The sequence below is a fragment of the Melospiza georgiana genome, chromosome 4 (assembly GCF_028018845.1).
Source record: "Melospiza georgiana isolate bMelGeo1 chromosome 4, bMelGeo1.pri, whole genome shotgun sequence".
NCBI lineage: Eukaryota > Metazoa > Chordata > Aves > Passeriformes > Passerellidae > Melospiza > Melospiza georgiana.
In genome coordinates, this window is record NC_080433.1 from 66,580,904 (window position 1) to 66,605,650 (window position 24,747).

Here is a 24,747-nt window from a genome sequence, read left to right on the forward strand (position 1 = left end):
ATAACTTAATATAGCATCTATTAAATTCTTTGTCATCCAAGTCTCACTAACTCTCATACTGAATATCACTCCTAGGAAATACTTATTTGTGAAATGAAAGCAGTACTCTCTGTTAGAAAAATAAACGTGCATTCAGCTTATTCAGGAAGGAATCAAAAGTAAAGGAATCAGTGATAATTTTTTATCCATGGTGCTGGCTGATGCCAGCTAAGCTCGGTTAGAGCTCAGTTAACCAGACGATCCCTTGCTGAACTTCCTGCCTTACCAGTTGTTTTCATTAAGTGGCTAGAGTGAGAGCATTCAGGCAATTGAATAGATTCCATGAGGACACATCAGTAACTCAGCACTTTGAACAGAAGAGTAGGAGTATAAGGAAAAGCAAGGCACAAACTTCTTCCCAGTTTTTCTCTAAACTCATTTTCACAGATGTGCCTGAGGATTTAATTTTTATGGCCAAGATAACTATAAGTATAGTCAAGAAACAATTTTTCTGAGAATCTCTAAAATACAGTCCAAGCCCATCCCTTGTTCATTCTTGGAAAATGTCTGTTAGAAATTGTTAAGCAAGAACTTTTGGCTCCTCACTAGGAGGGCTTCTTATCTTACTTGGCTTACTGGGGATTCCCACGCTGGATAATGCCTACTGTAAATCAACTTATCCTTGCCCAACATATTTAACATTGCATTCTAATAAGATTCAGAATTCACTGAGCCTTCATTTTCTGTGCCTGTATTAAAAGGGTTGAACATTCACAATAAGTTTTCTCAAAGCCATATATAAGTTATTACAGAAAGACAGGTAATGTGTATGAAACATGTTCAAGGTCACTAAAAGTAAAGCTTTATATCCAGCTCTGACTGTCCATCAGCTGTCTGTGTTTCTGTCTGCTGTAGTAATTGTCCCTCTTTTTCCAGGCTGCAGGTGCAATCTGGCAGGTGTTCAGCCTGCCATGTGCCCGGGGGGGGACGCAGCCTGCCTGTGTGACCCAGCCACAGGAGCTTGTTCCTGCCTGCCCAATGTGCTGGGTGCCACGTGTGACCAGTGTGCCCCTGGCTACTGGGGCCTGGCCAGTGGAAAAGGATGTCAGACCTGTGACTGTGACCCAAAAAACTCCCAAAGCAACCAGTGCAACCAGGCAAGAAAATTACTGTTTTCTAGAAAATTACTGTTTTCTGGTGTTTTGACATTGCAAAGTGGGGACCCTCTTATAAATGAAGATCGCTTTTTTGTCATATTCCCTAAAACCAAAAAATTCTTTGGAAGTTTGTAGTTGGTGCAATCACACTGTGAGTCTTTAAATCAAAAGTGTTGTTCTGATAATGAGGCTTTGCAATTTCTTTTTGCATGTTTTTTTGTCAAGTGGATCTTAGAAATACATTGTAAAAAGATGTCATAAGAAAAAGCTGCCTCATAACTATGCATATAGGGAAGAAGGAAATCCAAGCTTGGACCCAAGAGTCTGATGAGTATTTTTTAAGTGTTTATTTTCATAAAGTAGCAGCTGTGGCCATTACATTAATCAAGCCTCATATATCGTACAACTGGAGTACCTTTTCTCATTTTAATTCCTGTGCACATTTCAGGGCTAGAATGTAGAAAAAATTAAACAGCATTTTAGAACAGAGAGGTGAAATTGTGGTCCCATGGAGTCAACAGCAATTCTGCCATTGACTTCACAGCACCAGGAGCTTATCCTCAAATCTTGCTGATGTACTTGCACATTTTTTTTCAATATGCTCTCTGTTTGTTCCAGTTTATTCAGTAGATTTATTATTTTTTATAGCGAATTTAGTTCTTGACTTCAAAGAACTACTAGCGGTTATCAGAGTTGTAATTCCCTGGAGTCTAATTTAATAGCTGAATTTCAAAATATTTTTTCTAGGGCAACATGCATAATATATCCTCAAGGTTTTCAGTTACAATTGATGTATTGTGTAGTTTAAGTTCAAATGTTAAGATAAGTCCTCAGATCTAGCAAAAATATAAAAATAATTATTTTGCAAAGGAAAAGAATCCTCTCAGATCATTGTCAGAGGATGAGTTCTCAAACAGCATCAGTAGATTGGATCATACAAAATCTCTAACATTAGTAAAGCAAAGCCATTTCTCGGAGTGCATTTTGTTTTCAGGACCTTCAGGAGAAAGGTAGAAAAGCTGGGCCAATACTGTGTAAACCATGGTGTTCAAAGACTGTGAGCAAGCAGTGTTGCTGCAGCTCTTGTACAGCTGAAATAATGTATATCCAGCCCTATGGCTCTGCTGGAAGTTATTCAACCCTATCTGTCTTCACAGCTTACAGGCCAGTGCCCATGTAAGCCAGGTTACAGTGGAAGATACTGCAATGAATGTGAGGAAAACTACTTTGGCAATCCCCAGCTGCACTGTGTTTGTAAGTATATTATTGTGTGGGACAACTGGATTAGGAACTGCCTCAACATAAATGTTTACCTTTTATATTCACAGAGGAAACAGGGCATTCATATGTTTGTGTGTATGAGATGGACAAGTGTTTATGTTGTTTACCTATATTGTTATTTCAATGGTTAAGACAGAGATGAAGAAGAGCCACTACTGTGCAGTCCACCTTGCTCTAACTCAAACACTGCTTTGCTTTTATTATCTTGAAAAGTGTCTTTTCATGCATTAATCCCACAGAAGAGGAACAACTGGATGTAACCTGCTGTTCCTTTCTTGCAGCATGTGAGTGTAGCCTGGAGGGGACCCGCCAGCCCACGTGTGACAAAGCCACGGGCGCGTGTAACTGCCGGGCTGGTGTCACCGGCCGGCTCTGCGACCAGTGTGCCCGCGGCTTTGGGAAGGACTTTCCCTCCTGCCCTCAGTGCCATCTTTGTTTTGATCAGTGGGATGCTGAAATTGCTGCTCTTGCTCAGACTGTGCAGGGCTTAATGAGGTTTGCAGCAAAGCTGGAAGATAAAGAAGGACGAATGCCCAGCTGTGACATGCGCTTCAAAGCCTTTGAAGATGCCATTTCTGAAACGGAACGCATTCTGAGACATCCTGTCCTTTCACTGGAGGCCCTTTCAGGCATCAGGGATTTTCTGGGCTACCTTCAGTAAGGGCTAGGTTGCTCCTGGAAAAATCCCTTAGCTGAGAATCTGTCTTCCCCCAGCCTCCACCAGCCATCCCACTTCTGATTAGCACACAGATGCTGGTCTACTGAATCACTGTTTTGAATAGATCTAAGAAAAAAATAATCCTTAATATATGCCTAACCCATAGAGACATATTCTTAAATGCTGGAATTTTCCAGTTAATACTAAAGGTTTTCTAAATAAGTCATATAATTAAATGTTTTTGCTTATTTATAAATGTATCTCTTGCCCTCTAAAATATTGTGTAACTCAGTTCTAGTTTAAGAACAATCTGGTCTGACTTCTGCATAACTGTCTTATCCCCTTCAGACAAAAAGTTGCACAGATGGATCCCCTTCACAGCTCACCCTTTGACTTTCCTGACCTTAACAAGAGCATAGAAGATATAGTAGAAGAAGCCAACCTAGTGTTTGAACTTCTACAACAAAAAATACATCTGCATCAAAGTTTTCAGTACTTGAACTTCAAAGGTAAGTCAGCAATGAATTAAAATGGGTGGACATTTTCCCTGAAATTTTGGAATGCTTTCTCATCATTAAACCATACAACATTTCAAAAGATCCTTTCGCTTCCTATGGTAGCACAAAAATGTTGACATTCATAACATTTTATACTGACTTTCCAAATTTTCTTTTGTCTTAAAATGCAGTGATTTCTGGCATCCCAAATTTCAGATGCATGTGCCAGGGTCACATCAGTCAGAAGTCTCATAAATCCAAATGCTTACATCAGGATATAACAGAAACCCAGTTTCACAGTACAGACTCACATGCAATGGAACAGCAAAGGATTCCCCCACCACATTTGACTCCTCTTGCTCATAGGAATACTCAAAGAATCTTGTACAGGAACAGTTTATTTAATTAAAGCATTGTGTCATAGTGCAGCTTCCTAGTGTTCTCATGGGAAAATACTTGACTTCATGTGGGACAGAAGTAGCTCTCCCTCATCAAAAAATGTGAAAGCAGAACTGAGCTCCTTGGCATTTTTGAAAGAATTACATCCTCTCTGAACTAAGTATAGTCTCCATCAGCTGCTAATAGCTGTAATGATGATGTCCCACACTGGTTTCTGGAGAAAAATGGGGCTATATCAGGCAGGGATCTTAGACAGATGCTACACCACCCACAGTGGCAGGAGATGGTCAGCAGAATTCTCTCCAAAGAGATGGCTGCCAAGATATGAACCCCCAGAAGATAGGGTGCTCACCACAGAAGACACAAGCAATGCACTCCCACTTACAGTTCCTCTGTTTCATTCAGGCAAGAAAAACTTGGCCCAGGCAAGTTGGGGTTTTGTTTTGGTTTGGATTTAAAAAAAAATTTTGTTTTGTTTTTTGTTTGTTTGTTTTTTAAATAAAAACAAAGGAAAAAGAAAAAAGAAGGAAAAGTCAACAAAATGCGAAGTGGAGGGAATGGGAGAGAGGAAAAGAGGGATTAACAGATGTTTAGGGCTCCCGTGCCCTGTTGCATTTGGCAGCCCCCTGGGGCAGCTCCTCTGCAAGCAGCCAGCAGAGCTCTCCCAGGCTCCACTTCTCAATTCAACTGAGCCTTGCACACAGGAAGGCAGAAAGGCAAAGAAACAATAAATCCCAGGGAGGCCAGTGGACACAGAGCTGAAGCATCCATGGTGCTCTCTGGTCACATTCCAAACCCACTTAATCTTTTGGCCTCTGGAGACAGATAAACAGCCCTATAAAAAGCTCATGGGAGTGTGGGGAGGGGAAGACCTTGAATTTAAGATGAATTTCCTATCAAGGCCACAAATATTCATTGGTTCTGCTACCAAGCATATAATAGCACAAAAATAACATTTCCCTCAAGATAAACAGCTTTTCTGATACCCAGGAGAGAGACTGGCTCCTCAGTCCATCTTCCTTTCAGACCAGCAGCATATCCTATATATGGTTCTGCTTTTTCCTCTCCTTTTTGCTGGGGCAGATTCACCATCTGGGGCACATCTGGCACTCGTGCCCTAGACACACACAGAGAATGAGCTCCTGCCTGTGTCTCTGTGCAGAGGATCAGGAGCTGGAGTCCTCCTCACAGGCACACATTCAGCTAGATGACCTGGAAATATCAATATCTAATGATAAATTAAAACCACTGGAAAAAACCAAGATGCAAGTGCCCTTAAAAGAATGTTTGCAGTCTATGAGATCTCATGAAATTATGGGTTTCCAGCATTGGCCCCTGCCTTTGCAGCAGCTGAGGTGCAGTAACCCAGTGAGAGAAGCTTCCTAGGCTGTAAATCCAGCCTGTGCTAAGACACTGTGTTTAATGTAAAGGAACTTGGAATCTCTACAGCTCCATCAAAAACCAAATGTGGAAAATGCATTTAGGCCATTTAATGGAGAGCTGAACCACTGTGAAATATTCCTGCAATGGAATTGTTGCGCAGAAAAAAATCTCTGGCTTAGATGAGGAGTTACAGCAATCTCTTGCCAGGTATTTTGTATTAAGAGCTAGCTTTAAACTGTACATTGTTTCCAAGAATTACAAGATAAATAAATAGCCCCGGTTCCACATGATAACTAAACATTGTTCAGCTTCAATCAAAGCACAGCCAAGGGCTTTAGAGCCTGAATCAAAGCACACAGGACTTGAGTGTCTTGTCTTTGACTTCAACTTGTAACTGAGTCAGTTACCAGCACAAAGAGAGATGTTAATCAGAGACCTCTAATGCTTTTTCACTGCTGACACATCAATTCTGGCTCTGGACACATTTCTGCCTAGGAATGTGGGCACAAATCTGGGCTCTCCAGAGATCTGGGAAACCTCAACAGCAGCAGCAAGAGCTTTAAATTATGTGTGTTGCAAAGGGCCTGAATCCTTTGCTCAGGCTATTAATCTGCAAAAAATGTAATATTCTCCAACCCTTTTGAGCCTACTTAAGGAAAAGCTTTCACTAACCAAAAAAGACTCTTGCTGGAAAGCATTTTTAGCCTGGCCTATTAGCTTATCACGGAAGTGGGGGTTTTTTAATTCATCAGTCCTGAAACTGGATTTTCCAGAGACAAAAAAGCCCTCATATATTCCCATTTGTAACATAAATTTTGGTCTCACTCTAGCAGACCACTTAACTCTTGGGTGCTATGCTGAGCAGAAAGGATGGTTATTTTTCTGACTCACAATCAGGCAGCTGATCATTTCATGACAACTGGCAGAAAGAGTTTTCCTGCCTAAAACATAATAAATGTCAGGAGCTTTTATCCAATCAACAATGGCAGCAATGCATGAGCTACTGATGAATGCAGATCTGTAGCAGTTAGTGTCAATAATGGGATCTCCTTCATACTTCTAACTATTCTGTTGCCTTCTCAAACACCTTGGCATCCTGTGGATGACACAGGATCCACCATTTTTTCATCTAGTTTAGCAGGTTTTGTGAGTATTGATAACTATTTCTATTTGGCAACTGGATAAGTAAAGGATTAAAAGGCTTGGCTGAGGAAAAGACAGTTCCTGCCCTTCCCTGCTTCCCAAATTAAACACCAGTGAATCAGCTGTCACTCAGCAATTGTCCAGGATTCAAGCAAATGCACAAACTGAATGCAACCAAATGCAGTTGGTACTAAACCCTATTTCTGTTGGTACAGAGGCCATCAGCAACATCAGGAAACACTCTGAAGTATCATTGCTGGCAGAGCAGAGGACCAGGGGGACAACCCCTGCTGTAAGACACTCAGAGTACACCAGGAACGACGCCCTCGCTATGTTGGACCATCAGGCCTTTAACGCAAGCAGTGTGCTGCAACAGCTCAGAATGATCGAAAGCCCTGACATCCAAAACCTGAATGAAAAGGTAGGTGCTGTGGATTTTGAATGCAAGTTAAAAAACCCCTAAAAACCAAAAACCTCTTTTTTTGATGTTGTAATAGGTTTTGTTTTAAAAGGATGCTTACATGCATTTTTAAGCCTGGAAAATGGCACTTCCTTGCCACAGCCAATCACATCAGAACAACTGCACTTCTCAGGTGCAGTTATTTCCAACCTTCTGGAAGCCATTGTTCCCAGCACAAGGAACTGTTTAAGCACTCTCTAGTCTCAAGAGGTCATCAGAGTAATTTCAGAAAGATTAAGGCAAACCTCCTCCATGCGTAAGTTAAACTAACCAGAGTGACTTTGTCCTGGAATGGATGGAGAGTGCTCAATACCCTTTGTGTCACCTCTGGGAAAGAAGGGGACTTCTGTTCTTCTGCAGGGCAGCAGTAAATACCTGATAGTACCAATTCATGACAAATCTAGAAGAGATCATCCACCTAAGCCTATAGGTTCCATATCTGTGTCAAAATACATGGGACTAGACATGGCACCTTGTTCTGTTAGAGGTTTCCTGGATCCTTTAGAAGAAGCCATTGACCCATGGGCTGGATATAGTTAGGGAATGGTTTCAGCCCTTTTGCTAAAGAAGAGCAAAGCAAGGGTCTCAGTACATCACTTAGTACATCAGCCTAACAAATGGCTCCTGCAAGGATGCTCAGAGCCATGGGCTGCCATTGCATCCTTCAAATCAGGGCAGACCCATTTTTATAAAGACCAGATACTGTGTCTTAGGGAATATCCAATCCTATAGTCAATGTTCACACGATGTCAAACATCTTCCTTCCCTCAGGAGTGTATCTCAGGCCCCCAGAGGAGTCCTGACATAAGCATCTTCCCTCTTGCAGATCTGTGGTGTTCCAGGAGACCAGCCATGTGCCACAGCAGCCTGTGGGGGAGCTGTGTGCCAGGACAATCACGGACTAAGGCATTGTGGTGGCCCAGGCTGCACTGGAGCTCTTCCTCTCTCCTCTGAGGCCTTCAGGAAAGCTGAGGAGACTGCTGTGATGCTAAATAACTTGACTAGTCAGCTACAGGAACCTGCGAATCAGGTGCTGCATATCAAACCTACATTTGTTCAGTGAAATGGATGGAGGGTGAGGTTTGGGAGGTCACAAATCTACAAAAACTCACCTGCTCTTTGGACAAGGAGTGGTGACATAGTGATGGACTCTGTCCCAGCATCACAGACCGATCACGATACAGTACCAGGTGTCAGCCCCGCCAAGAGATTGGCTTTATCTAGATCTTCTTCCTCATAGCTGCTGATTTCAAAAGTCATGGTGCCATGTTTCTATGGGAGTAGGTGGTTTCAGGCTAGATTTGTCTAAATTTTTACTGGGAAAGATTCAAATGGCACCATTTGTCAGTAGCCTGACATGCTTATTGCAATGGGATTACTGCTGTGCATGGTGTTAAGCTCTATTTATACAACTTCATACTACTCTTATGCTTGCCAATAAATTCCTTTGGAAAATAATTTCAAGATGAAGCTTTTCTGCCCCCAGTAATGTTTAGGAGGGCATCAATTAGTCGACTATACTGCACAGTAGCAGTGAAAAATAATTCAAACAAAGTGTGGCCAATGCAACGTATGCCAAGGAAACAAAACAGACAAATCCCAAAGCAGCAGTAAGGAGTTTGTTCTTATTAACAGTCAGAGATGATGCCTGTTACAGTTATAGGCAAAGCACATTTTCCAGCAGAAATTACATTCTGCTGTGGCTTTGTCCTGTCCCTGCAGGATGCCTGGGCATCCATTTCCTCTCTTTAAAATGCCCTCGACTGCATCCCAGCCAGCCGGAGCATTTTTCTCGTTGCATGGGGAAAGACCAAATCCCTTCCCTCTGCAGACCACAGATGTACCTGGGCCATTCTGGAAGGCAAAGCCCCTGCCAAAGTCAAATACTGTTGGAATTTGATAATTAGTCTAAAGTTCTCGTTTAAATTATCAAGAATACTAATGTAGTGGTGAAACGTAACTTTTAAAGACAAGCCTTGAACTCTACCTTCCTTGTGTCCTCTTGTTAAAATTTATAGGAATTCAGAGGGTGGGGAGGGTTTACATTCTCCATTTCAGGGAGGCTCCTGCCTTCCTCAGCAGACTCCTGTCTTTCCAAACCAAGACACCTCTTCAGCTGTTTTTTAACAGCAAGTCCAATGTGAAATGACAAAAGAAATAACATTTTCTATAATCAGATCTTAATCTGGCCATGACAAGCTACAGTACTGCAATAATAGTGTCAGTATGTTTTTTTAGAGACAGGAGGGAGCTGTGGTTTAGCAGTGGTTGCAGAGAGGAAAAAATGCTTGATTTAGGCTTTTTCTGAGGCCTGATGAAGCCCAGGATGTAGCAGCTTCTGGAGTTCCCCAAAGAGGTCTCCTACTACTTTTCAAAGCCACATCAAGTGATTCCAGCTGAGGCTTGGATCAAAATTACCTTTGTGTCAGAGCCCAACTTGCAAAGCAGTGGCAGATAACCTCCAGAAAATGGCACTGCTGTTTCTAATAATATTTCCAGGTTAAAATCATTAGAAAAATGGCAGAAGACAGCAAACTGAAAGGCTCACGATTTAATGGGCAACTGGAGACAGCTATCAATCAAATTGAAGCTGATGGTGAGATCACTAAGGAGTTCATCCAAAAAGTGAAAGTCTTCTTGTTAGGTAAATATGCAATATTCTTTTTGACTCATTTTTCATAAATATATTCCAATATAATACAGCATAATGAACAGCCAGAAGATGATCTAGCTGTGTATGCATGAAATTTCTCATCTGCATCCTGAACTGTGCAAACTAATTCAATCCCTTTTTTCTAGTGCTTCTTTCTCCCAGGTGACAGTACTTTGTATCAATTACATCTGTTACATTCTGATTATCATCTTTTATTACTGAGTTTAATTTGAAGTAACTCTCTCTGTTCCTGGTTTTTCTGGGTAAAGGACTACTAAGATAATTTCATACAATATATAATGGCCAGGCATGTCCAGTGCACCCTCAAATTGTTATTCCACCCCCTTCTTCCAGGCCCATAAATAGAGGCTCTCAGTAGGGAGCGTGGGAATTAGGACACATCCCACTCCATCCTCTCCATAAAGCTGTAACTCGAGGAATCAAAGGATTCTGGTGGAACTTCACAGCTCTCATAAAAAAAAAAATAACAAAACAACCGTATCTACCCTAAAAAATTTCCACTCTCAGGATTGCAGAAAAATGCTGTAGGAAACAGATCCTAATTTTCGTTACCAGATGCACATCAAAGCGTTCAAATGTGGCAGGATTTTCTTTAATCTCTTCAATGTAGCTGATCTCATAAATTTCTATGGATTGCAGTCCTTTGGCATTCATACCTCTACATCCAAATGGGAGCAAGGGCAGAGGACAGAGGACTTCTTTTGTTCAGAAAAATTTACATTATTTTATTGATTTAGAAGATTTACGTCAATTTGATTGCTTAAGAGTCTCAGATTTTTATTGATAGCCACTGAAAATTCCATCTTTCACTCTTCTTTAATGTTTCTTAGTAGACAAACAGCATTTATTAACAATTTTAAAAGAATTTTTTCAAATCTTTGTTTTGTTAATTTTAAGAACAGGAACAGCTGAGAAGCATACAGTTAAACATAAAAAATACATTAAATCTGCTGAACTTGATGACATTGATGTGAATGGTGATTCTGGATGATTAAATTTCTACAGAAAATAGCTCTCAGGAATTCACTACTGTTTGCACACTAAATGTCTTCTATTTAATCCTTGCTGACTTACTCTTCAGATTACCACAACCATTTAACATATCTCAACTGCTTTATCATACAAGGTCTTGTCTATAAATGGATGTGAACAGAAGATAGAACTGATGATGTGACTTCTCAAGACATTGACTACTCTGTGTGTGTGCCTCTGCCTCTCAGCAAAGAGCTAGGACAAGCTCATTTGTAATGGGAATTTTCAAAATATAGTTTTTTCTATGGTAAATTCCCATCCTATGCAAGTCTGACCCAAGTTCCCTCTGCAGCTTAGCCTTTCTCATTAACCAGCAAAGGAACCACTTTCTCAATATTGTGGCAACTCCAGGGAAGGGATTACACCCACTGGCCAGCTTGGAAATCTCCATTCACACCCCAGCCTCACCAGCACCTCTTTGATCTGTGGGCCAGGGGAGAAATGGGCTCTGACACATCTAGCTGTGCTGGGCACTGATTTAAAGCCCTCCATGGGTTCTGTCCTACGTCAGAATTTTAATAACTCAGTTCAAAGTGGGTTCAAATCCTCATTTCAGCCAGTTCTGACAACACTAACAGCGGTATCTGGAAGCATAATATTAAATTACAAAATGTTGGAGATAATTCTCTTACCCCCTTGCTGTGCCTGTCAGCTTTACTCTCCCCCATAACTCAAAGGGTAGGCAGCCATAATGACCATTTGCTGGGAGGAAGGAGCTGCTTCAGGATACTCTCAGCTCCATTTCTGTTGCAGATGAGAGTGCACCTCCAGAAGACATCGAGAAGGTGGCAAATTATGTTCTGCAAATAAACCTTCCCCTGACTCCACAAGAGCTCACAGGCATGCTTGGCAAACTCCAAAGCATGATGAACCACTGTGAGAAGTACAAACTGAATAACAAGAGAAACATAAAAAGGGAGGATGCTCAGACACTGCTGGTGGAGGCACAAGAAGCTGAGTAAGTAGAGTATTCTCATGCTGGTGTGCCAGCTCCAGCTGGGGTGGCACTGTGCACAGCAGGACTGCTCCATTCCCCTGGCAGTATCTCAGTAACACTGGAAGGAGAGTTCAGATGGAGATTCCACCTTGCCTTTTCCACAGGGCCTCTCCAGCAGGAAGGAGCCATTGCCACTCGTGCTGCAGGAGCCACCATGCTGAAAGGAGCAGCTCCTGACAGCCCTTGGCTCCTCTGCCTGCTGTCAGAGAGGCCAAAGCAGCTCCTTAACTCCACCTTGGACCTGGTGGAGCATTACATCTGGCTCACTGGGTGGTTTGAATAAGGGTGAGAAAAACCCAACTAGAGAAAAAACATGTTCACCCATGAGTGTTCCCTCCTGGCTGTGCACCAGCCCGCAGCCAGCAGCATCCAACCTCACCCTGAGTACAGCAGCCCAGGTGCTCCCCCACAAAGCCCTTTTCTGAGGTTTTGCTTTACCAATTTACCACAATTTTAATGGTTGTTGTTGGACTTGAGGAAACATTCATCTGTATGTCAGCATGGGTCCATTTGAAACATGTTCTTGCTTTGCTCACCACACCATGATACTACATGCACTTCCTTTTTTCCATTTTAGCAAAGCAGCTAAAGCTCTTCTGCCAGTGGATGAAATTAATAATAAACTAAAAAATGTTGTGAAGTCCCAAGGGCACTCCAAAAGCACCATCATAAAGTCAAATGAAGAGATACAAAGCATCAGAACACAAATCTCTCAGGTATCTTGCTGCAAATATTTTAATTTATTTGCTAGATTTATTAGAAAGAGATATTTCATTCTGAAGTTTCATTAACATAAACTTAAATAAACAAAACCAGAATGTGGCACATATATAATACCAGTTCCATACTGCTTAAGTGTCTCTTAATCCACTGACAGTCCCTCATTACCACACTCCACGAGCTGGATGGATGTTGCATAAGAAATCACAGCCTTCAATTGCTCTGTTTTAGGCTGAGAACCAAGTGAACAAGACAAACAATAAACTAAATGACTTGTCAGCCAAACAGACTGAGATGGAAGATGAAAGTGCCACATGGCAGGCAAAAATGCTGATGAACAAGAACCAAGCTACAAAGGCAAGAGCAGAGGCAGAAGCAGCTCACAAGCAAGCCCAGAAAATGGATAATGTAAGCTCTTCTGTCACATATTTAGGGGAAAAAACCTTCCCCATGTTTAATAGTATTTTTGCTTCAGAAGCATTGCCATGCTGTCATAAAAAAATTACATTTTCCTTATGCCATGCAGCGTAAAATGCCATGGTTAAGAAGAATTTGTGTTTTATTTTAAGGTTTCTGGCATACCCTTCTGTTTGCTTGAATGACAGAAAACATACACATTTCTCTGGCTACTTCATGACATTTTTTCTTGCACTGTGTATAAGACTTGTAGTCACCATGGGCACCAATAAACACAACAGAACAAATTACAAAACCAGATATTAAAATACATGACTGATGGAAGCACCCTGGCAATTCATCCTGTGCCGTTCTCCTTCAGAGAAAATTGCTGTGGGAGTAATTGGAGTTTTTGATTGGCTTGGTGCTTTCCAGTAGTTCCGTTTTTTTTAAATACAGCTAAAAATTTGCTAAAATGGCAAGAACCAAGTACCCACACCACAAGCTTGGAACGTGGCCATACTTCCAAGTTACAAGAACTGTAGGCAAAATCTAAGCTGCAGCCTCAACAGCAACCTAGATCAGCAGGGAAGAGATTAGCCAGTAAATCTTACTGCAATTGAAAATGTAAAAAACCCCAATACTGCTACAGATAATTCATTAAATTTGAATTAAGCTTTACAGCAAAATGAAATTTACAGAAAAGCCCTATCAACACAAGCAAAACCAGCATAAACTTAAATATCTTAAATAATATTTTCTTTCTATCCTTGCCCCTCCCCCTCCTTTAGATTACTCCACTGGCAGTTTGTTTTAATTGATTTCTATCATATTTTGCAAAGCATTTTTCAATGTCTACAAATTAAGGATCTATTTTTTAATATTTAAGAGAATGGGGAATCTAAACTTTGTTTCAAAGAGGATGTTAAAAAAAGTATTAAAACTTCCTTCTGTACACCAGATTAATTATGACATGCTCTTAAACTAAGTAATGACATTTTGTTACAGGAATTTACTGACGTTAAAAGAAAGTACACCATTCTTCAAGAAAAGCTAAAAACCCAAGGACCTCCAAAAGTAACACTAGAAAAAGTGAAGCAGTTGAAAGAAGAAGCAGAAAAACTAGCTGAAGAGACTGAAAAGAAGATAAAAAGAATAACAGGTGATGTTCTCATTTCCACAGTGAGTGGTAAATACTGTATAGTCATGAATTCAAGGCTAAAGTCCTTGCCCACAGACACTAACACACTAAGTTCACCCAAAATTAAGTTTAAAACATTTTGCCTGGTGAAAATCCCTACCTGAAGCTACTAATTTTAAAAGCAGTTGAATTGATTTGGCTCATGTACTTTTTCTGATTTAAATACATTGCTATAAGCAAAGGTTATGAACTGTCCACACAGGGACTTGCAGAGATTTTCTTCCGTTTAAAAACAGGGTAAGTGCAAAACCTGCATAAAACCTGGCTGCAGATTTATCTGGAGGCCCTGATTTATGCATTTGCTTTGGGCACTTGGACCTTCTGTCCTTCCTCTGTGCTCTGTCTTTCCTGCATCACCCAGGCAATGCTGGTGTGACAGAGCTGCAGGGCAGCTGTTTTCCTTCAGCCCATACTTGCTCCCCTCAGACCTTATCTCTGAGCAATGGCAGAGCAAACCAGCTACAGCCACAGCTTGTGGAGCCTGCAGCTGAGGTGCCCTGAGTCTGGGGGGCCACGACTGTCAGGCAGAGGGGTCACAGGCCCTGCAGACAGAGCTGCTGTGGCTGTCCTGGCACACAGTGCTGCTCTCACAGGCTCAGGGGGTCACCAAAAAGGAGAAGCACGTCTCACGTCCCTGCGCACAGGGAACCTAATCCTCCTTGTAGGGGAGACCTGGGCATTCCCACTGGGAACCCTTAGGCCTAGGATCCTGCCAGGCTCAAATAAGAAAATACCATGTAACGTCAGCAAAACTGCAGTAGAAACTCTATCCCAGGGGCAAGGATCCTTCAGGACAGGATCCAAATAAATATTTTGAGCACAGACCTTGAGGAAAAGAATTAAGATCATCCAAGTCACTCCAAATGCCTGAATGATAAGGACATTAGAAACAGGCAGTGAATCCTGTGGATTTAACTCATTACCAATATGTTTACATTGCTGTAGCTCCACAGGGACCAGCAGAAAACAGTTACACAAGTGAGGGAGACCTAAGCCCATCACACCCAAATTGTCTAGGCTTTACACACATCAGTGGACACACTCTTCCTCTGAGTGTTTCCATTTAAACCAAGTCCTTGAAGAGTTCCACATTCTGTCCGTCCCATCCTAGCTGATGGACAAAAGCACATGCTGGGAAATTAATTTCTTCAAGGCTATCATGTTTCTCTTGCTGTCCAGAAGCCAGACTTTCCCTTCCAGTTGCACATATAACATTCCCCATTCAAAATGGGCTTATTGCCTCTAAAACTTATGGGAAAAGAAATGCTGCTAATCATTGGATTTTACTTACACATCATTGCTCACATCATTGCATGTCTCTGCTTTTCCAGATTTGGAGAAGAAGCTTCAGGAACTGAATCAAACCAAACAAGATAAAGCAGAGCAACTGAGACAACTAGAGGAACAAGTGATAGCCATTAAAAATGAAATAATGGAGCAGGAAAGCAAATATGCAACATGTAAGAGTTAGGGTCTGAACAGACCATCAGGTAGAATGAAGCTGAAATCACCATGATTACCACGTCCTAAGCATCCTGGCACAGGCCACTGTCCTCTGGAAATACATCTGAAGTGGCCTAGTGAATAATGTAATTTTACCTCTTTTTCTTTTTCTTCTTTCGTCCAGTTGAATTTGTATGGAAATAGGAAATACCTTGTAATAAACCATCTGATTTAGTAATCATATAGTCTTTGAGGGAGCTCTACAATATACTCCTGTGCACAGTCTAGGGCTTCTTATGGTGGGGGAGTTGGAAATGCAAAAGGAGGATTGCTCAGAGAGCTGCTGGTAGCTGTCTCAAAGACAGACTCCCAGCGCCCTGTGTCTTCTGCCAGCCCCTAAAAATTGAGCATGTGCCATGACCCTGCAAGGGGCTGCTGAGGCTCGGATGGGGCGATGCAGGTGAATGAAACCCCGCGGGTTCCTGCAGCGGGATGGAGATGAGTGAAACCCTGCGGCTCCTGCAGCGGGATGCAGGTGAAAGAAACCCTGCGGCTCCTGCAGCGGGATGGAGATGAGTGAAACCCTGCAGCTCCTGCAGCGGGATGGAGATGAGTGAAACCCCGCGGGCTCCTACAGCGGGATGCAGGTGAAAGAAACCCTGCAGCTCCTGCAGCGGGATGCAGGTGAAAGAAACCCTGCAGCTCCTGCAGCGGGATGGAGATGAGTGAAACCCTGCGGCTCCTGCAGCGGGATGGAGATGAGTGAAACCCCGCGGGTTCCTGCAGCGGGATGCGGGTGAATGAAACCCCGCGGGCTCCTGCAGCGGGATGCGGGTGGAACCCCGCGGGTTCCTGCAGTGGGATGCAGGTGAAAGAAACCCCGCGGGCTCCTGCAGCGGGATGGAGATGAGTGAAACCCCGCGGGCTCCTGCAGCGGGATGCGGGTGAATGAAACCCCGCGGGCTCCCAGCCGCCCCTGCTGGCATCCAGCAGCATCCTCGGCACTGCGACCCTTCCAGCCCCATCTCCTCACCGAGGGAGGCAGAGCAGGGCTCTCCCACAGAGCCTGGCGCTCTGAGGTCCCGCTGCGCTCCTGGGAAGCGGCGGGCAGCAGCTGCGGGCCGCGGGCGGTGGGGGACAGAGCCGATTCCCCGCTGCCCGCTGGATGGCAGTGCTCAGATGCTTAACGCAGAAATCAACTTTGAAGTATTTTCTCTGACATTGGCGCTCCTGCAATGCACGTTTTTCTTATGCTTATAGGGGGTTCCACGCGTTTTTCATTAATGTAACCAGCAACTGGAGAATAACTCCAGCTCTTATGTTTAAGCTGTGAGTCTAAAGGGCCAGAAATGTTGAAAACCAGTTTCTCCAGCTCTTCTCCTACCATGCAGCACTTCATGAAGTCAGGGTTCACTCAGCAATTTCTTTTAGCCATCAGGAACACATGAATTGGCCTAAATTTTAGGCTGTAATTATTTATTTATATATTAATAAGAAAGGAATCTGTGGTTAAGCAAGTGTTATAGATGTGCCAGAGTTTAAAAAAGACTGAAGTGAGCTACGCCTCAGTTTCAAACTCCCACCCTTGGTACATATACTCCTGCAGGTCGCAGAGCAGAGTCATGATGGGTTTTCCTCAGTCAAAACCAGTCGTGTCATTGCTGGCTGGACTGTCCCCCTGCGAGGGACTGCATTCAGCTCGGTGCTGCTCCAGAGCTGGACGCAGCCCAGACCACATCTGTAAAACTCAGGAATGCTCTGCGGGAACACAGGGCTCTTGACATTTACCCATGTCAGCATCACCCGTGAAACAATCCTTATCGATGCCACGGAGATAAACACTGCATAGTTATCACCCCGTGTTTACAGGAGCTAAAGCAGCATTGGTATGCGCTGGGGGCTTGGGTGGGAATTGCTGGCAGATGAGATTTCAGAGATACTCCTCTAACTCGAACCAGCTGTGCTCCAGGGCAATGTGCAACACGCATTACACTGACACATTCTGTTGTGAAAATAATGGAATCAAATTATAATTTTGATATAATCTAACAAAGTCACCTGAACACAGGAATGCATGGAATTTGTGGGTTAGCATTGTCTGAATTTTAGAACTTTGGAATAATCATCTGTGAGGTGTGAGGCTTCTTTCTAAGTTACTAGGCTGTAATCAGATGAGTGTATTTAGTCTGGCTTTGACATAATGAAATCAAACATCTCTGTTTTACTTGGAGAACACACCAAGCTGCTTATGTGCAGGTCTCCAGGTAGTGAAGGATTTTCTGCAGATTTCAGTGCATCTCTGCTGGACTGCACCTGGGAGAGGCAAACTGAAGCTCTGACAGAAATTTCCAATTGCATATAAACCAAAATTATTTCATTCATGGCTTTAAAAATCTGAATTCACAAGCAAAAAGTTGAAAAAGAACTTCCCCCTAAAATCCACTGTTGACTATGAGAATTGCTGAATGACTTTCCACAAGCTGCACAGATGAGAAATCTGTAAACACAAGGCAGTTAAACAGGCCTGGAGAGGAGATGTATCCATGGGGGAAGCAGAAATCGCTGGGAGGAAAGCGGAAGCAGGAACAAGAAATTCAGCACAGAGCCTAACCTCCCCTCCCTGCCCCCGAGCATGCTCCCACACAAAGGAAGCAGATCCGATGGGACCAGTGGCCACAGAACTCCAAATCCATCCTCTGACAGCTTCAGAAGTTTACAACCGTGTAGCATTTCCCATTGGAAGTGATGCAAAAACTTACAAAGTGTTTTTTTAAAGTTAATTTGTGGGGAAAATGCCTATTTTCCCCACAAAAAAAAAAAAAAGTACCTATTTGTAGTTCCCCCTGGACCTCCTCCTTGTGGGCAGAAATGGCTTCAGAAATTTGTTTCTTGAAAAAGAATTGAAGTAAGTTTCCTGTTGTAGAGCATTTTTACTTCAATAGCATTAATCAAAATGCAAACAACACAACCAAACTGACATATAATCAAAAATATATTTAATCAAAATCATATAATCAGCTCTGTCTACCAGGCATTCGACCGCTGCAGTGTTTTAAGAACATGGGTGATCAAGTGGGTCCCACTGGGGTCAAATTCTGAAATTTTGTTTTTTGAGACTTCCAACCATGCACAAACACAAACACTCCAGGGAGGCAAAGGTGGTTCATCAACTACAAGGATGGGCACAACACTGAAATTTTATCATTTGAAGAATCAAATTAAAATACTCCCACTCACTCTTTGTCACAAGCACTGCAAAGAGGGAGGGACACGAGTCCCTGTTCCTAATTACTCACACACTGAGCGTGGTGGTTTCTGTTATGTCTGAAAGAATCCCCAGTTGTGGGTGATGGTGGCCACCCCAGGCTGTGGCCCAAGCTCCAGCTCAAGCCTGGTGTCGCACGCCAGGGTCACCCCCAGGCTGGAACAAAGCACGTTTTCATGCTCTCTGTGCCAAGGCACAAAGGACTTCCACAAGGCCATGAAATAGGGAAAAAAAACGAAAGGAGAAAGCTTCAATCAAAGTTGGAAAAGTACGGGAGAGAAAAAGTCCAGTGGCACTGAAAGAGTTGCACGTGGGGTGATGCTGCTGCTGCCCATCTGCCATGGGTCAGAGGAGGCTCTACCAGCAGCAAAGTAAAACATTTTCTGTTAGTGGGGGGACAAAAATGTTTGCTGTACTGAAGGTTAAAAAATACAACAGGGTTATGAAACTGAATTTGTTTTCTGAATTTAGAAGACCACATTGCAGAAGAAGTTTAGGATATTACAATTCCTGCCCTGTCAGTATAGAATGATTTAATTTTATGGATTTCCTTAATGAAACAGCTCCACAAGTTCTTTAATCCAGAGTCTTGGGTTATGTTTCAAACCTGGTGTTTAACCTTTAGGGCAAGTCACTTGGTATCTCTCTGTTTCTGCTTATCCATCTGTAAAATGAGAATGAACATATTTACCTACCTCGGCAGGGTTTGCTGGGACAGACAGACCATGGTGTGTTTTCACTCTGGCACTGCAAATAGTGAGGGCAAAGTGTTCTTGGGGGGCACTGGTACCTGGTAAAGATTTACACAAGTACACGTGTTACACGTGTGCAAGCACAACCTGGGTATATAAACCCAGGCATTTGTCCCAGCCACATCCATCCTTCACACACACTCCTAGGTGTTTATTTAACCCTAAACATTTTCCCTGGGTGCTGAGGGGACTCGGCCCCCAGCCAGTGAAGCCCCCATGTTCCCCAGCAGAGGCCAGGGCACTGATGTGGGAGGCTGGGGTGCAGGGGCAGCTGCAGCACAGCCACTCATTCCTTGCAGCTGCCCCAGCGCCCCTGGGAAGGCAGCAGTGCCGTGTGCTCCCAGGGAATGTGACACAGCCTGGCAGCGGCTGCTCCAGCTTGCTGGGCCTCCCTGCCTGTGCCAGAGCCAGGCCTGGCCATGTATGGCAGCCACCGTCCCCAGGAATGGCCCTCCTGAGCCGCGTGTGCTGGCACCACAGCCCAGGCACAGCGGGGCTGATGAGCCTTGCGTGGGACAGTTGTCAAACCCCTGGTGCTTTGCTGGGCTTTGGGCCCTTCCACACAAGTATGCACCACTGTCCGTCCATCCATCCATCCATCCATCCATCCATCCATCCATCCATCCATCCATCCATCCATCCATCCATCCATCCATCCATCCCAGGGGCCCGGCTCCATCCATACTAGCGGCAGAAGGCAGGATTAAGTCAATAACCCCATTCCTTCATTGTTTCTCCACCGACAGGAGCAGGGATGGGGGAGACTCGATTGGTGACTCCCCCCAGCTATCCGCCACCCCCTTCCGATTGTCGCAGCCTGCCCAGAGCCCGCTCCCGACGCTGGAAGGGCACAGCCTGAGGGCCGGGGGCCGGAGTTCCCGGTGTCCCGCTCGGGGCTCCCCGGCCACAGCGGGACAGGACCTCGCTCGCCTCCCACCCGGCCTGAGCCGCCCTTCCTCGACGGCGGCGCTCCGTGCCCCGGCTGAGGGCCGGGCTGCCCCAGGGCGGGGGCCGGGCGGGAGGGGCTCGGCCCGGCCCCGCGGATGCGGAGGGGCGGAGGAGGAGGAGGAGGAGGAGGAGGGCCGGGGGCACCCGGCGGCGCGGGGCCGCGGTCGGGAACGGCGGCGCCTGCGTGGAGCGGCCGGAGCAGCCGGAGCAGCGGCGTGGAGGGGCAGCCGCGTCCCGTCCCGTCCCGTCGTGTCCTGTCCCGTCCCGTCCTGCCGCCCGCCATGGGCCGCCTCCCGCTGTACCTCTGCTGCTGCTGCCTCGGTAACTCCCGCCCCGCTCCGCTCCGCTCCGGCCGCCGTCGGGGCACGGCGGGCTGGGCGCGCCTCTGCATTGCCCGCCGGGGCGGCTCGGGGCGCGCAGCCCGGCCGCGCTCCCGCTCCCCTCTATCACCCTGTGTCCCCCTCTCTCACCCTGTGTCCCCTCTCTCACCCTGTGTCCCCCTCTCTCACCGTGTCCCCCTCTCTCACCCTGTGTCCCCTCTCTCACCCTGTGTCCCCCTCTCTCGCTCTGTGTACCTCTCTCACCGTGTCCCCCTCTCTCCTTCCCTCCGCGGCCGCGCAGCGCTGTGGCCCGCGGCGGCACAGGAGCCCGAGTACAGCTATGGCTGCGCCGAGGGCAGCTGCTACCCCGCCACCGGCGACCTGCTCATCGGCCGCGCCGCCCGCCTCTCCGCCTCCTCCACCTGCGGCCTCCGCCAGCCCGAGCCCTACTGCATCGTCAGCCACCTCCAGGTGAGCGCCGGCCGGGGCGGGCAGCGCTCCCGGGCACCGCGCTCGGGGCCGGCGCTGGGGCGGGCATCGCCTCCTGCGGGAGCTGCGCGGGAGCTGAGCCGGGCCGGTGCGGGGGCAGCGCGGGGTGCGGGGGCTGAGCCGGGCCGGTGCGGGAGTTGCACGGGGTGCGGGGGCTGCGCGGGAGCTGAGCCGGGGCTGCGCGGGAGTTGCGCGGGGTGCGGGGGCAGCGCCCGGGCCGGCGGGACGGGACGAGCACGGGCCGCGGGTGGGCGGCGGCGCGGGCAGCGCCGTGCCCCGTGCGGGATCCCGCACCCCGCGTGCAGGGAATGCCCGCGGCTTTCGGCTCCGAGCCCGCTTTCCCGATCGAGGCCAATAAGGAAGAATGTGCCGCAGTAAGTTCAGTAAATGCTTTATTTCCCGGCTCGCTCGGAGCCGTCTAGACAGCTTCCTAAAGGAGAGTGGGCTGTAGGGCTCGGCAGTGTTTTGTCCACGGTCCCAGTAATGTAATTACATGTGTATGGTCTCGGAGTGGAAGGATGCAAATAAGGTTGTCTCTGCACATCTGGTGAGCTGCTGCTCTTTAAAGCCAGAAGCAGCTCATCAAACTTAAAATCTCTGAGAGAGAAGGGATGGTGGAGAAGAATAAACTATCAGTTATATACGTGGAACTCTGTTGAACTGAAAGTAAAGGGATAATCTCCGGACGAATTACTGTGGAGACAATAGGGCCGGATTCTGGCACTTGGAAGGAAAACCACAGGAAGCAGGAGAGGCTGTAGCCCTTGACTCATTTGTGCCCTGAAGTTACCAAGTCTCCCTTCATCCTTTCCCCACCTTCAGTTTTACTATATAAGTTCTGTCTAATGGCTCTACTTCATTTGACGAGGGATTTAGCTTCTCTGAACATTTTCAGTATATGTTGGGATTGACTTTAGCAACATAAGCATCTCTGGTAGAATGAAATAACAAGGGTGCTTTGTTACATTTTCTTGTCTCAAAAAAATGTTGAAGTGCCGTTGTAAAAAGCACCACTTCAGAAAGTTCTCATGTGCCCATATTCCTGATCTCCCTGCCCCGGTTCAGCATTTGGGATGTCCCTGGTTATTCTGAACCATACATAGTGTGTGGTATTGAAGAAATCATGGAAGTTGCCAGTATCCTCTTAGTAACATGGGGCGTGGCCGCACTGAGTGCTTGGCAGAATTAGGATCTGCTAGGTCTTCTAGGATTCAGTTTTGGTCAGAGGAGAAGCAAGTTGTGGCATGAAGTGTGGGGGGAGAGAAGCCTGGAGCAGGCAGTAGGGAACATCCTCCTGTGACCCTGTTCTTGCCATTCTTTGTGCTGGACGAGTGTTGAGTGTTGGAGCGCTCGTGGGAGGTGAAGCCCTGAGCTTGGGAGGAGCCACTGAAGCCAGGACTGGTGAAATGGAAAGCCTGTGTGGTGCAGACCTGCCAGCTGTCACATTCTTGGCTGATGAAGAACAGCATCTGTCTCCATAAACGTGCTGCAGGAATGATGCCTGTGTAGCTTTGGGCAGGGATGCGTTGTTGCTGTGTTGGGCTTCTTCCCTGCCATGCAATGAGCTCCTCTCCTCATCTGCCCCCTCGCGTTGGTCTGGGCAGGAACCCTCCCTTTTGGTTAAGGTTGCACCCTGCCTTGCAGTCAGAAAGTGGTGGTTTTAGGCAGAAGGACAATGCAAAAATAGTGCCGTTTGTAGTAATAGCCAGGATGGGGTTTTGTCCCCTGGCGAAGAAGCTTCCGGCTTTCCCAAGCAGCACATCCCAGACTTGTTCTGAGCTGGTTTTGCTTGGGCAGACCTTGTAATGTGTGCAGATGAACCTTATGTACACAGTTTGGGGTTGCAACACCAGCTGAGGATGCAAGGTTTGGGTAGGAGTTGGACGAGCTGAATTCAGAGAAAAGGGTTAAATCACTGAGGGCCCCTTGATGTGCGCTGAGCCTCAAGGGAGGTATCCCTAGTGCAGGCAGCTCGCATCTCCAAGGCAGCTTCCAAAAGCCAGAGTTATTTCTCACGAGTTGTTAAGATTCAGTTTTGCACGTGTGCATTTTTACAGAAGCAATTCAGCAATTTTCTGTAGATGTTGCCGTTGGTTTTGAATTCCACTGGAGAATACGTGCGCTGGAAGAGATTTCCTGAAACTGCAATTTTCATTGAAAGCATGCTTCCCATAAAAATGAAGTTTATGGAATTCCTGGCATACTTTCCATTACATTAATTCATAGAGGTAAAAACACTGAACATTTCAACAAAAAAAAAATCTTTGATGACTCCTGCAGGCAAAATGAGTGGAATGTGATGTGGATGGAAAATACCCTTATCTGCAGGAAGCAACTATTGCCCCATGAATAAAATCAGTAATGCTGATTATCGTGTTGTTTCAGGAGGACAAAAAATGTTTCATATGTGATTCGGAGGATCCCTTCCACGATACTCTCAATCCCGACAGCCATCGCATTGAAAATGTTGTCACCACGTTCGACCCAAACCGCCTGAAGCTCTGGTGGCAGTCGGAAAATGGTATGTGGTTTGTCCGGAGCAATTTCCGGGGCTGGGAGCTGTTTTCCCTCCTTTTGTTGAAGGGTACCTGTGGGTTTGCTCTTATCTCTGGCCTGCTGATTAGTGCCCTGTGAAGGATCATGCTGTGTGAGGAGCCATGAGTAAAACTGGCTGCCTTTGTGTGCCCTGGAGCGGTCCTTAATCTGTAACAAAACCCCTCGGGTCCTCCAGGAGTTGTTGGAAACAGCCATCCAAGCATTCTGCAAGAGTCCTTTCCTAAAGAGAAGAGTTTCCCACACTGGCCTCAGATCTCCCTCATATTTGGGCAGCAAGAGCGGAGCAGCCTTCCAGGAGAAAATATCCCAGGGCTTCCCCACGCCCGGGATGGAGGCTGTGGAAGGAGGGGGTTTGGGCACAGAGCTGCTCTTGCCCTGCCTGCAGTCCTCCAGTTTCCTTCTCTACCCCAGGACAGTAAAGCCGGGGATATCTCTTACCCTGCAAGCTGCCTTCTCCCTCCTGAGCTCCCTGAATTTCTGTGCCATTGGCCAAGCAATAAAATGAACTGCGGAAATGAGCCAGCTCGTTAAAATCAAAAATTGCATATTAGTTTGGTGGGGTTTTTGGTTTTTTGCTTTTAATCCTTCCTCTGCCTGTTTTACTTCTCTGGTTATGCTTTTGGCATGCTTTCATACACAAAACAAGGCAGCAAGAGTTTCTCAAGCAGCGGTCCTACCCTGAAACCTTAAAGCCAGCTGGACAGGGTGGGATTTCTGCAAATTCATTGGCAGCAGCTGCCTTATTGTATATGAGAAAAAAAAAGGTAATATTTGTAACAGTTTTGCTGCCTGTTAAAGAAAGATTTTCACTAAATCCTTTTTAACCATTTAGACCAACTGCTTGCTGCCAGCAGTTCTCTTCCAGCATTCCAGATAATTCATGTTTTTTGCAACAGGCTTGGCAGCATTCACACAAAAAAGTTTCTTAGCTCATAAGGTCATGAAAATGTCCTTCAACAATAAAAAACAAATGATTCTTTCTGTCCAATTCATGTTT

General features: G+C 45.6%; 2 protein-coding genes across 2 annotated transcripts in view; both read left to right on the forward strand.

Annotated features, from left to right (window-relative positions):
- The window catches only part of LAMB4 (laminin subunit beta 4), a 40,732-nt gene extending 25,284 nt beyond the window's left edge, over positions 1 to 15,448 (forward strand). The window contains exons 23-34 of the mRNA XM_058022810.1: positions 916 to 1,136; positions 2,294 to 2,390; positions 2,699 to 3,074; positions 3,424 to 3,584; positions 6,713 to 6,918; positions 7,784 to 7,987; positions 9,457 to 9,601; positions 11,417 to 11,621; positions 12,238 to 12,376; positions 12,612 to 12,788; positions 13,785 to 13,938; positions 15,309 to 15,448. Coding sequence (XP_057878793.1) covers positions 916 to 1,136; positions 2,294 to 2,390; positions 2,699 to 3,074; positions 3,424 to 3,584; positions 6,713 to 6,918; positions 7,784 to 7,987; positions 9,457 to 9,601; positions 11,417 to 11,621; positions 12,238 to 12,376; positions 12,612 to 12,788; positions 13,785 to 13,938; positions 15,309 to 15,448 — 2,225 coding nt within the window. The remainder of the gene's footprint in view (positions 1 to 915; positions 1,137 to 2,293; positions 2,391 to 2,698; positions 3,075 to 3,423; positions 3,585 to 6,712; positions 6,919 to 7,783; positions 7,988 to 9,456; positions 9,602 to 11,416; positions 11,622 to 12,237; positions 12,377 to 12,611; positions 12,789 to 13,784; positions 13,939 to 15,308) is intronic.
- Positions 15,449 to 20,666: 5,218 nt separating this feature from the next.
- The window catches only part of LAMB1 (laminin subunit beta 1), a 42,577-nt gene continuing 38,496 nt past the window's right edge, over positions 20,667 to 24,747 (forward strand). The window contains exons 1-3 of the mRNA XM_058021994.1: positions 20,667 to 20,706; positions 21,007 to 21,176; positions 23,580 to 23,715. Of these exons, the coding sequence (XP_057877977.1) occupies positions 20,667 to 20,706; positions 21,007 to 21,176; positions 23,580 to 23,715 (346 nt within the window). The remainder of the gene's footprint in view (positions 20,707 to 21,006; positions 21,177 to 23,579; positions 23,716 to 24,747) is intronic.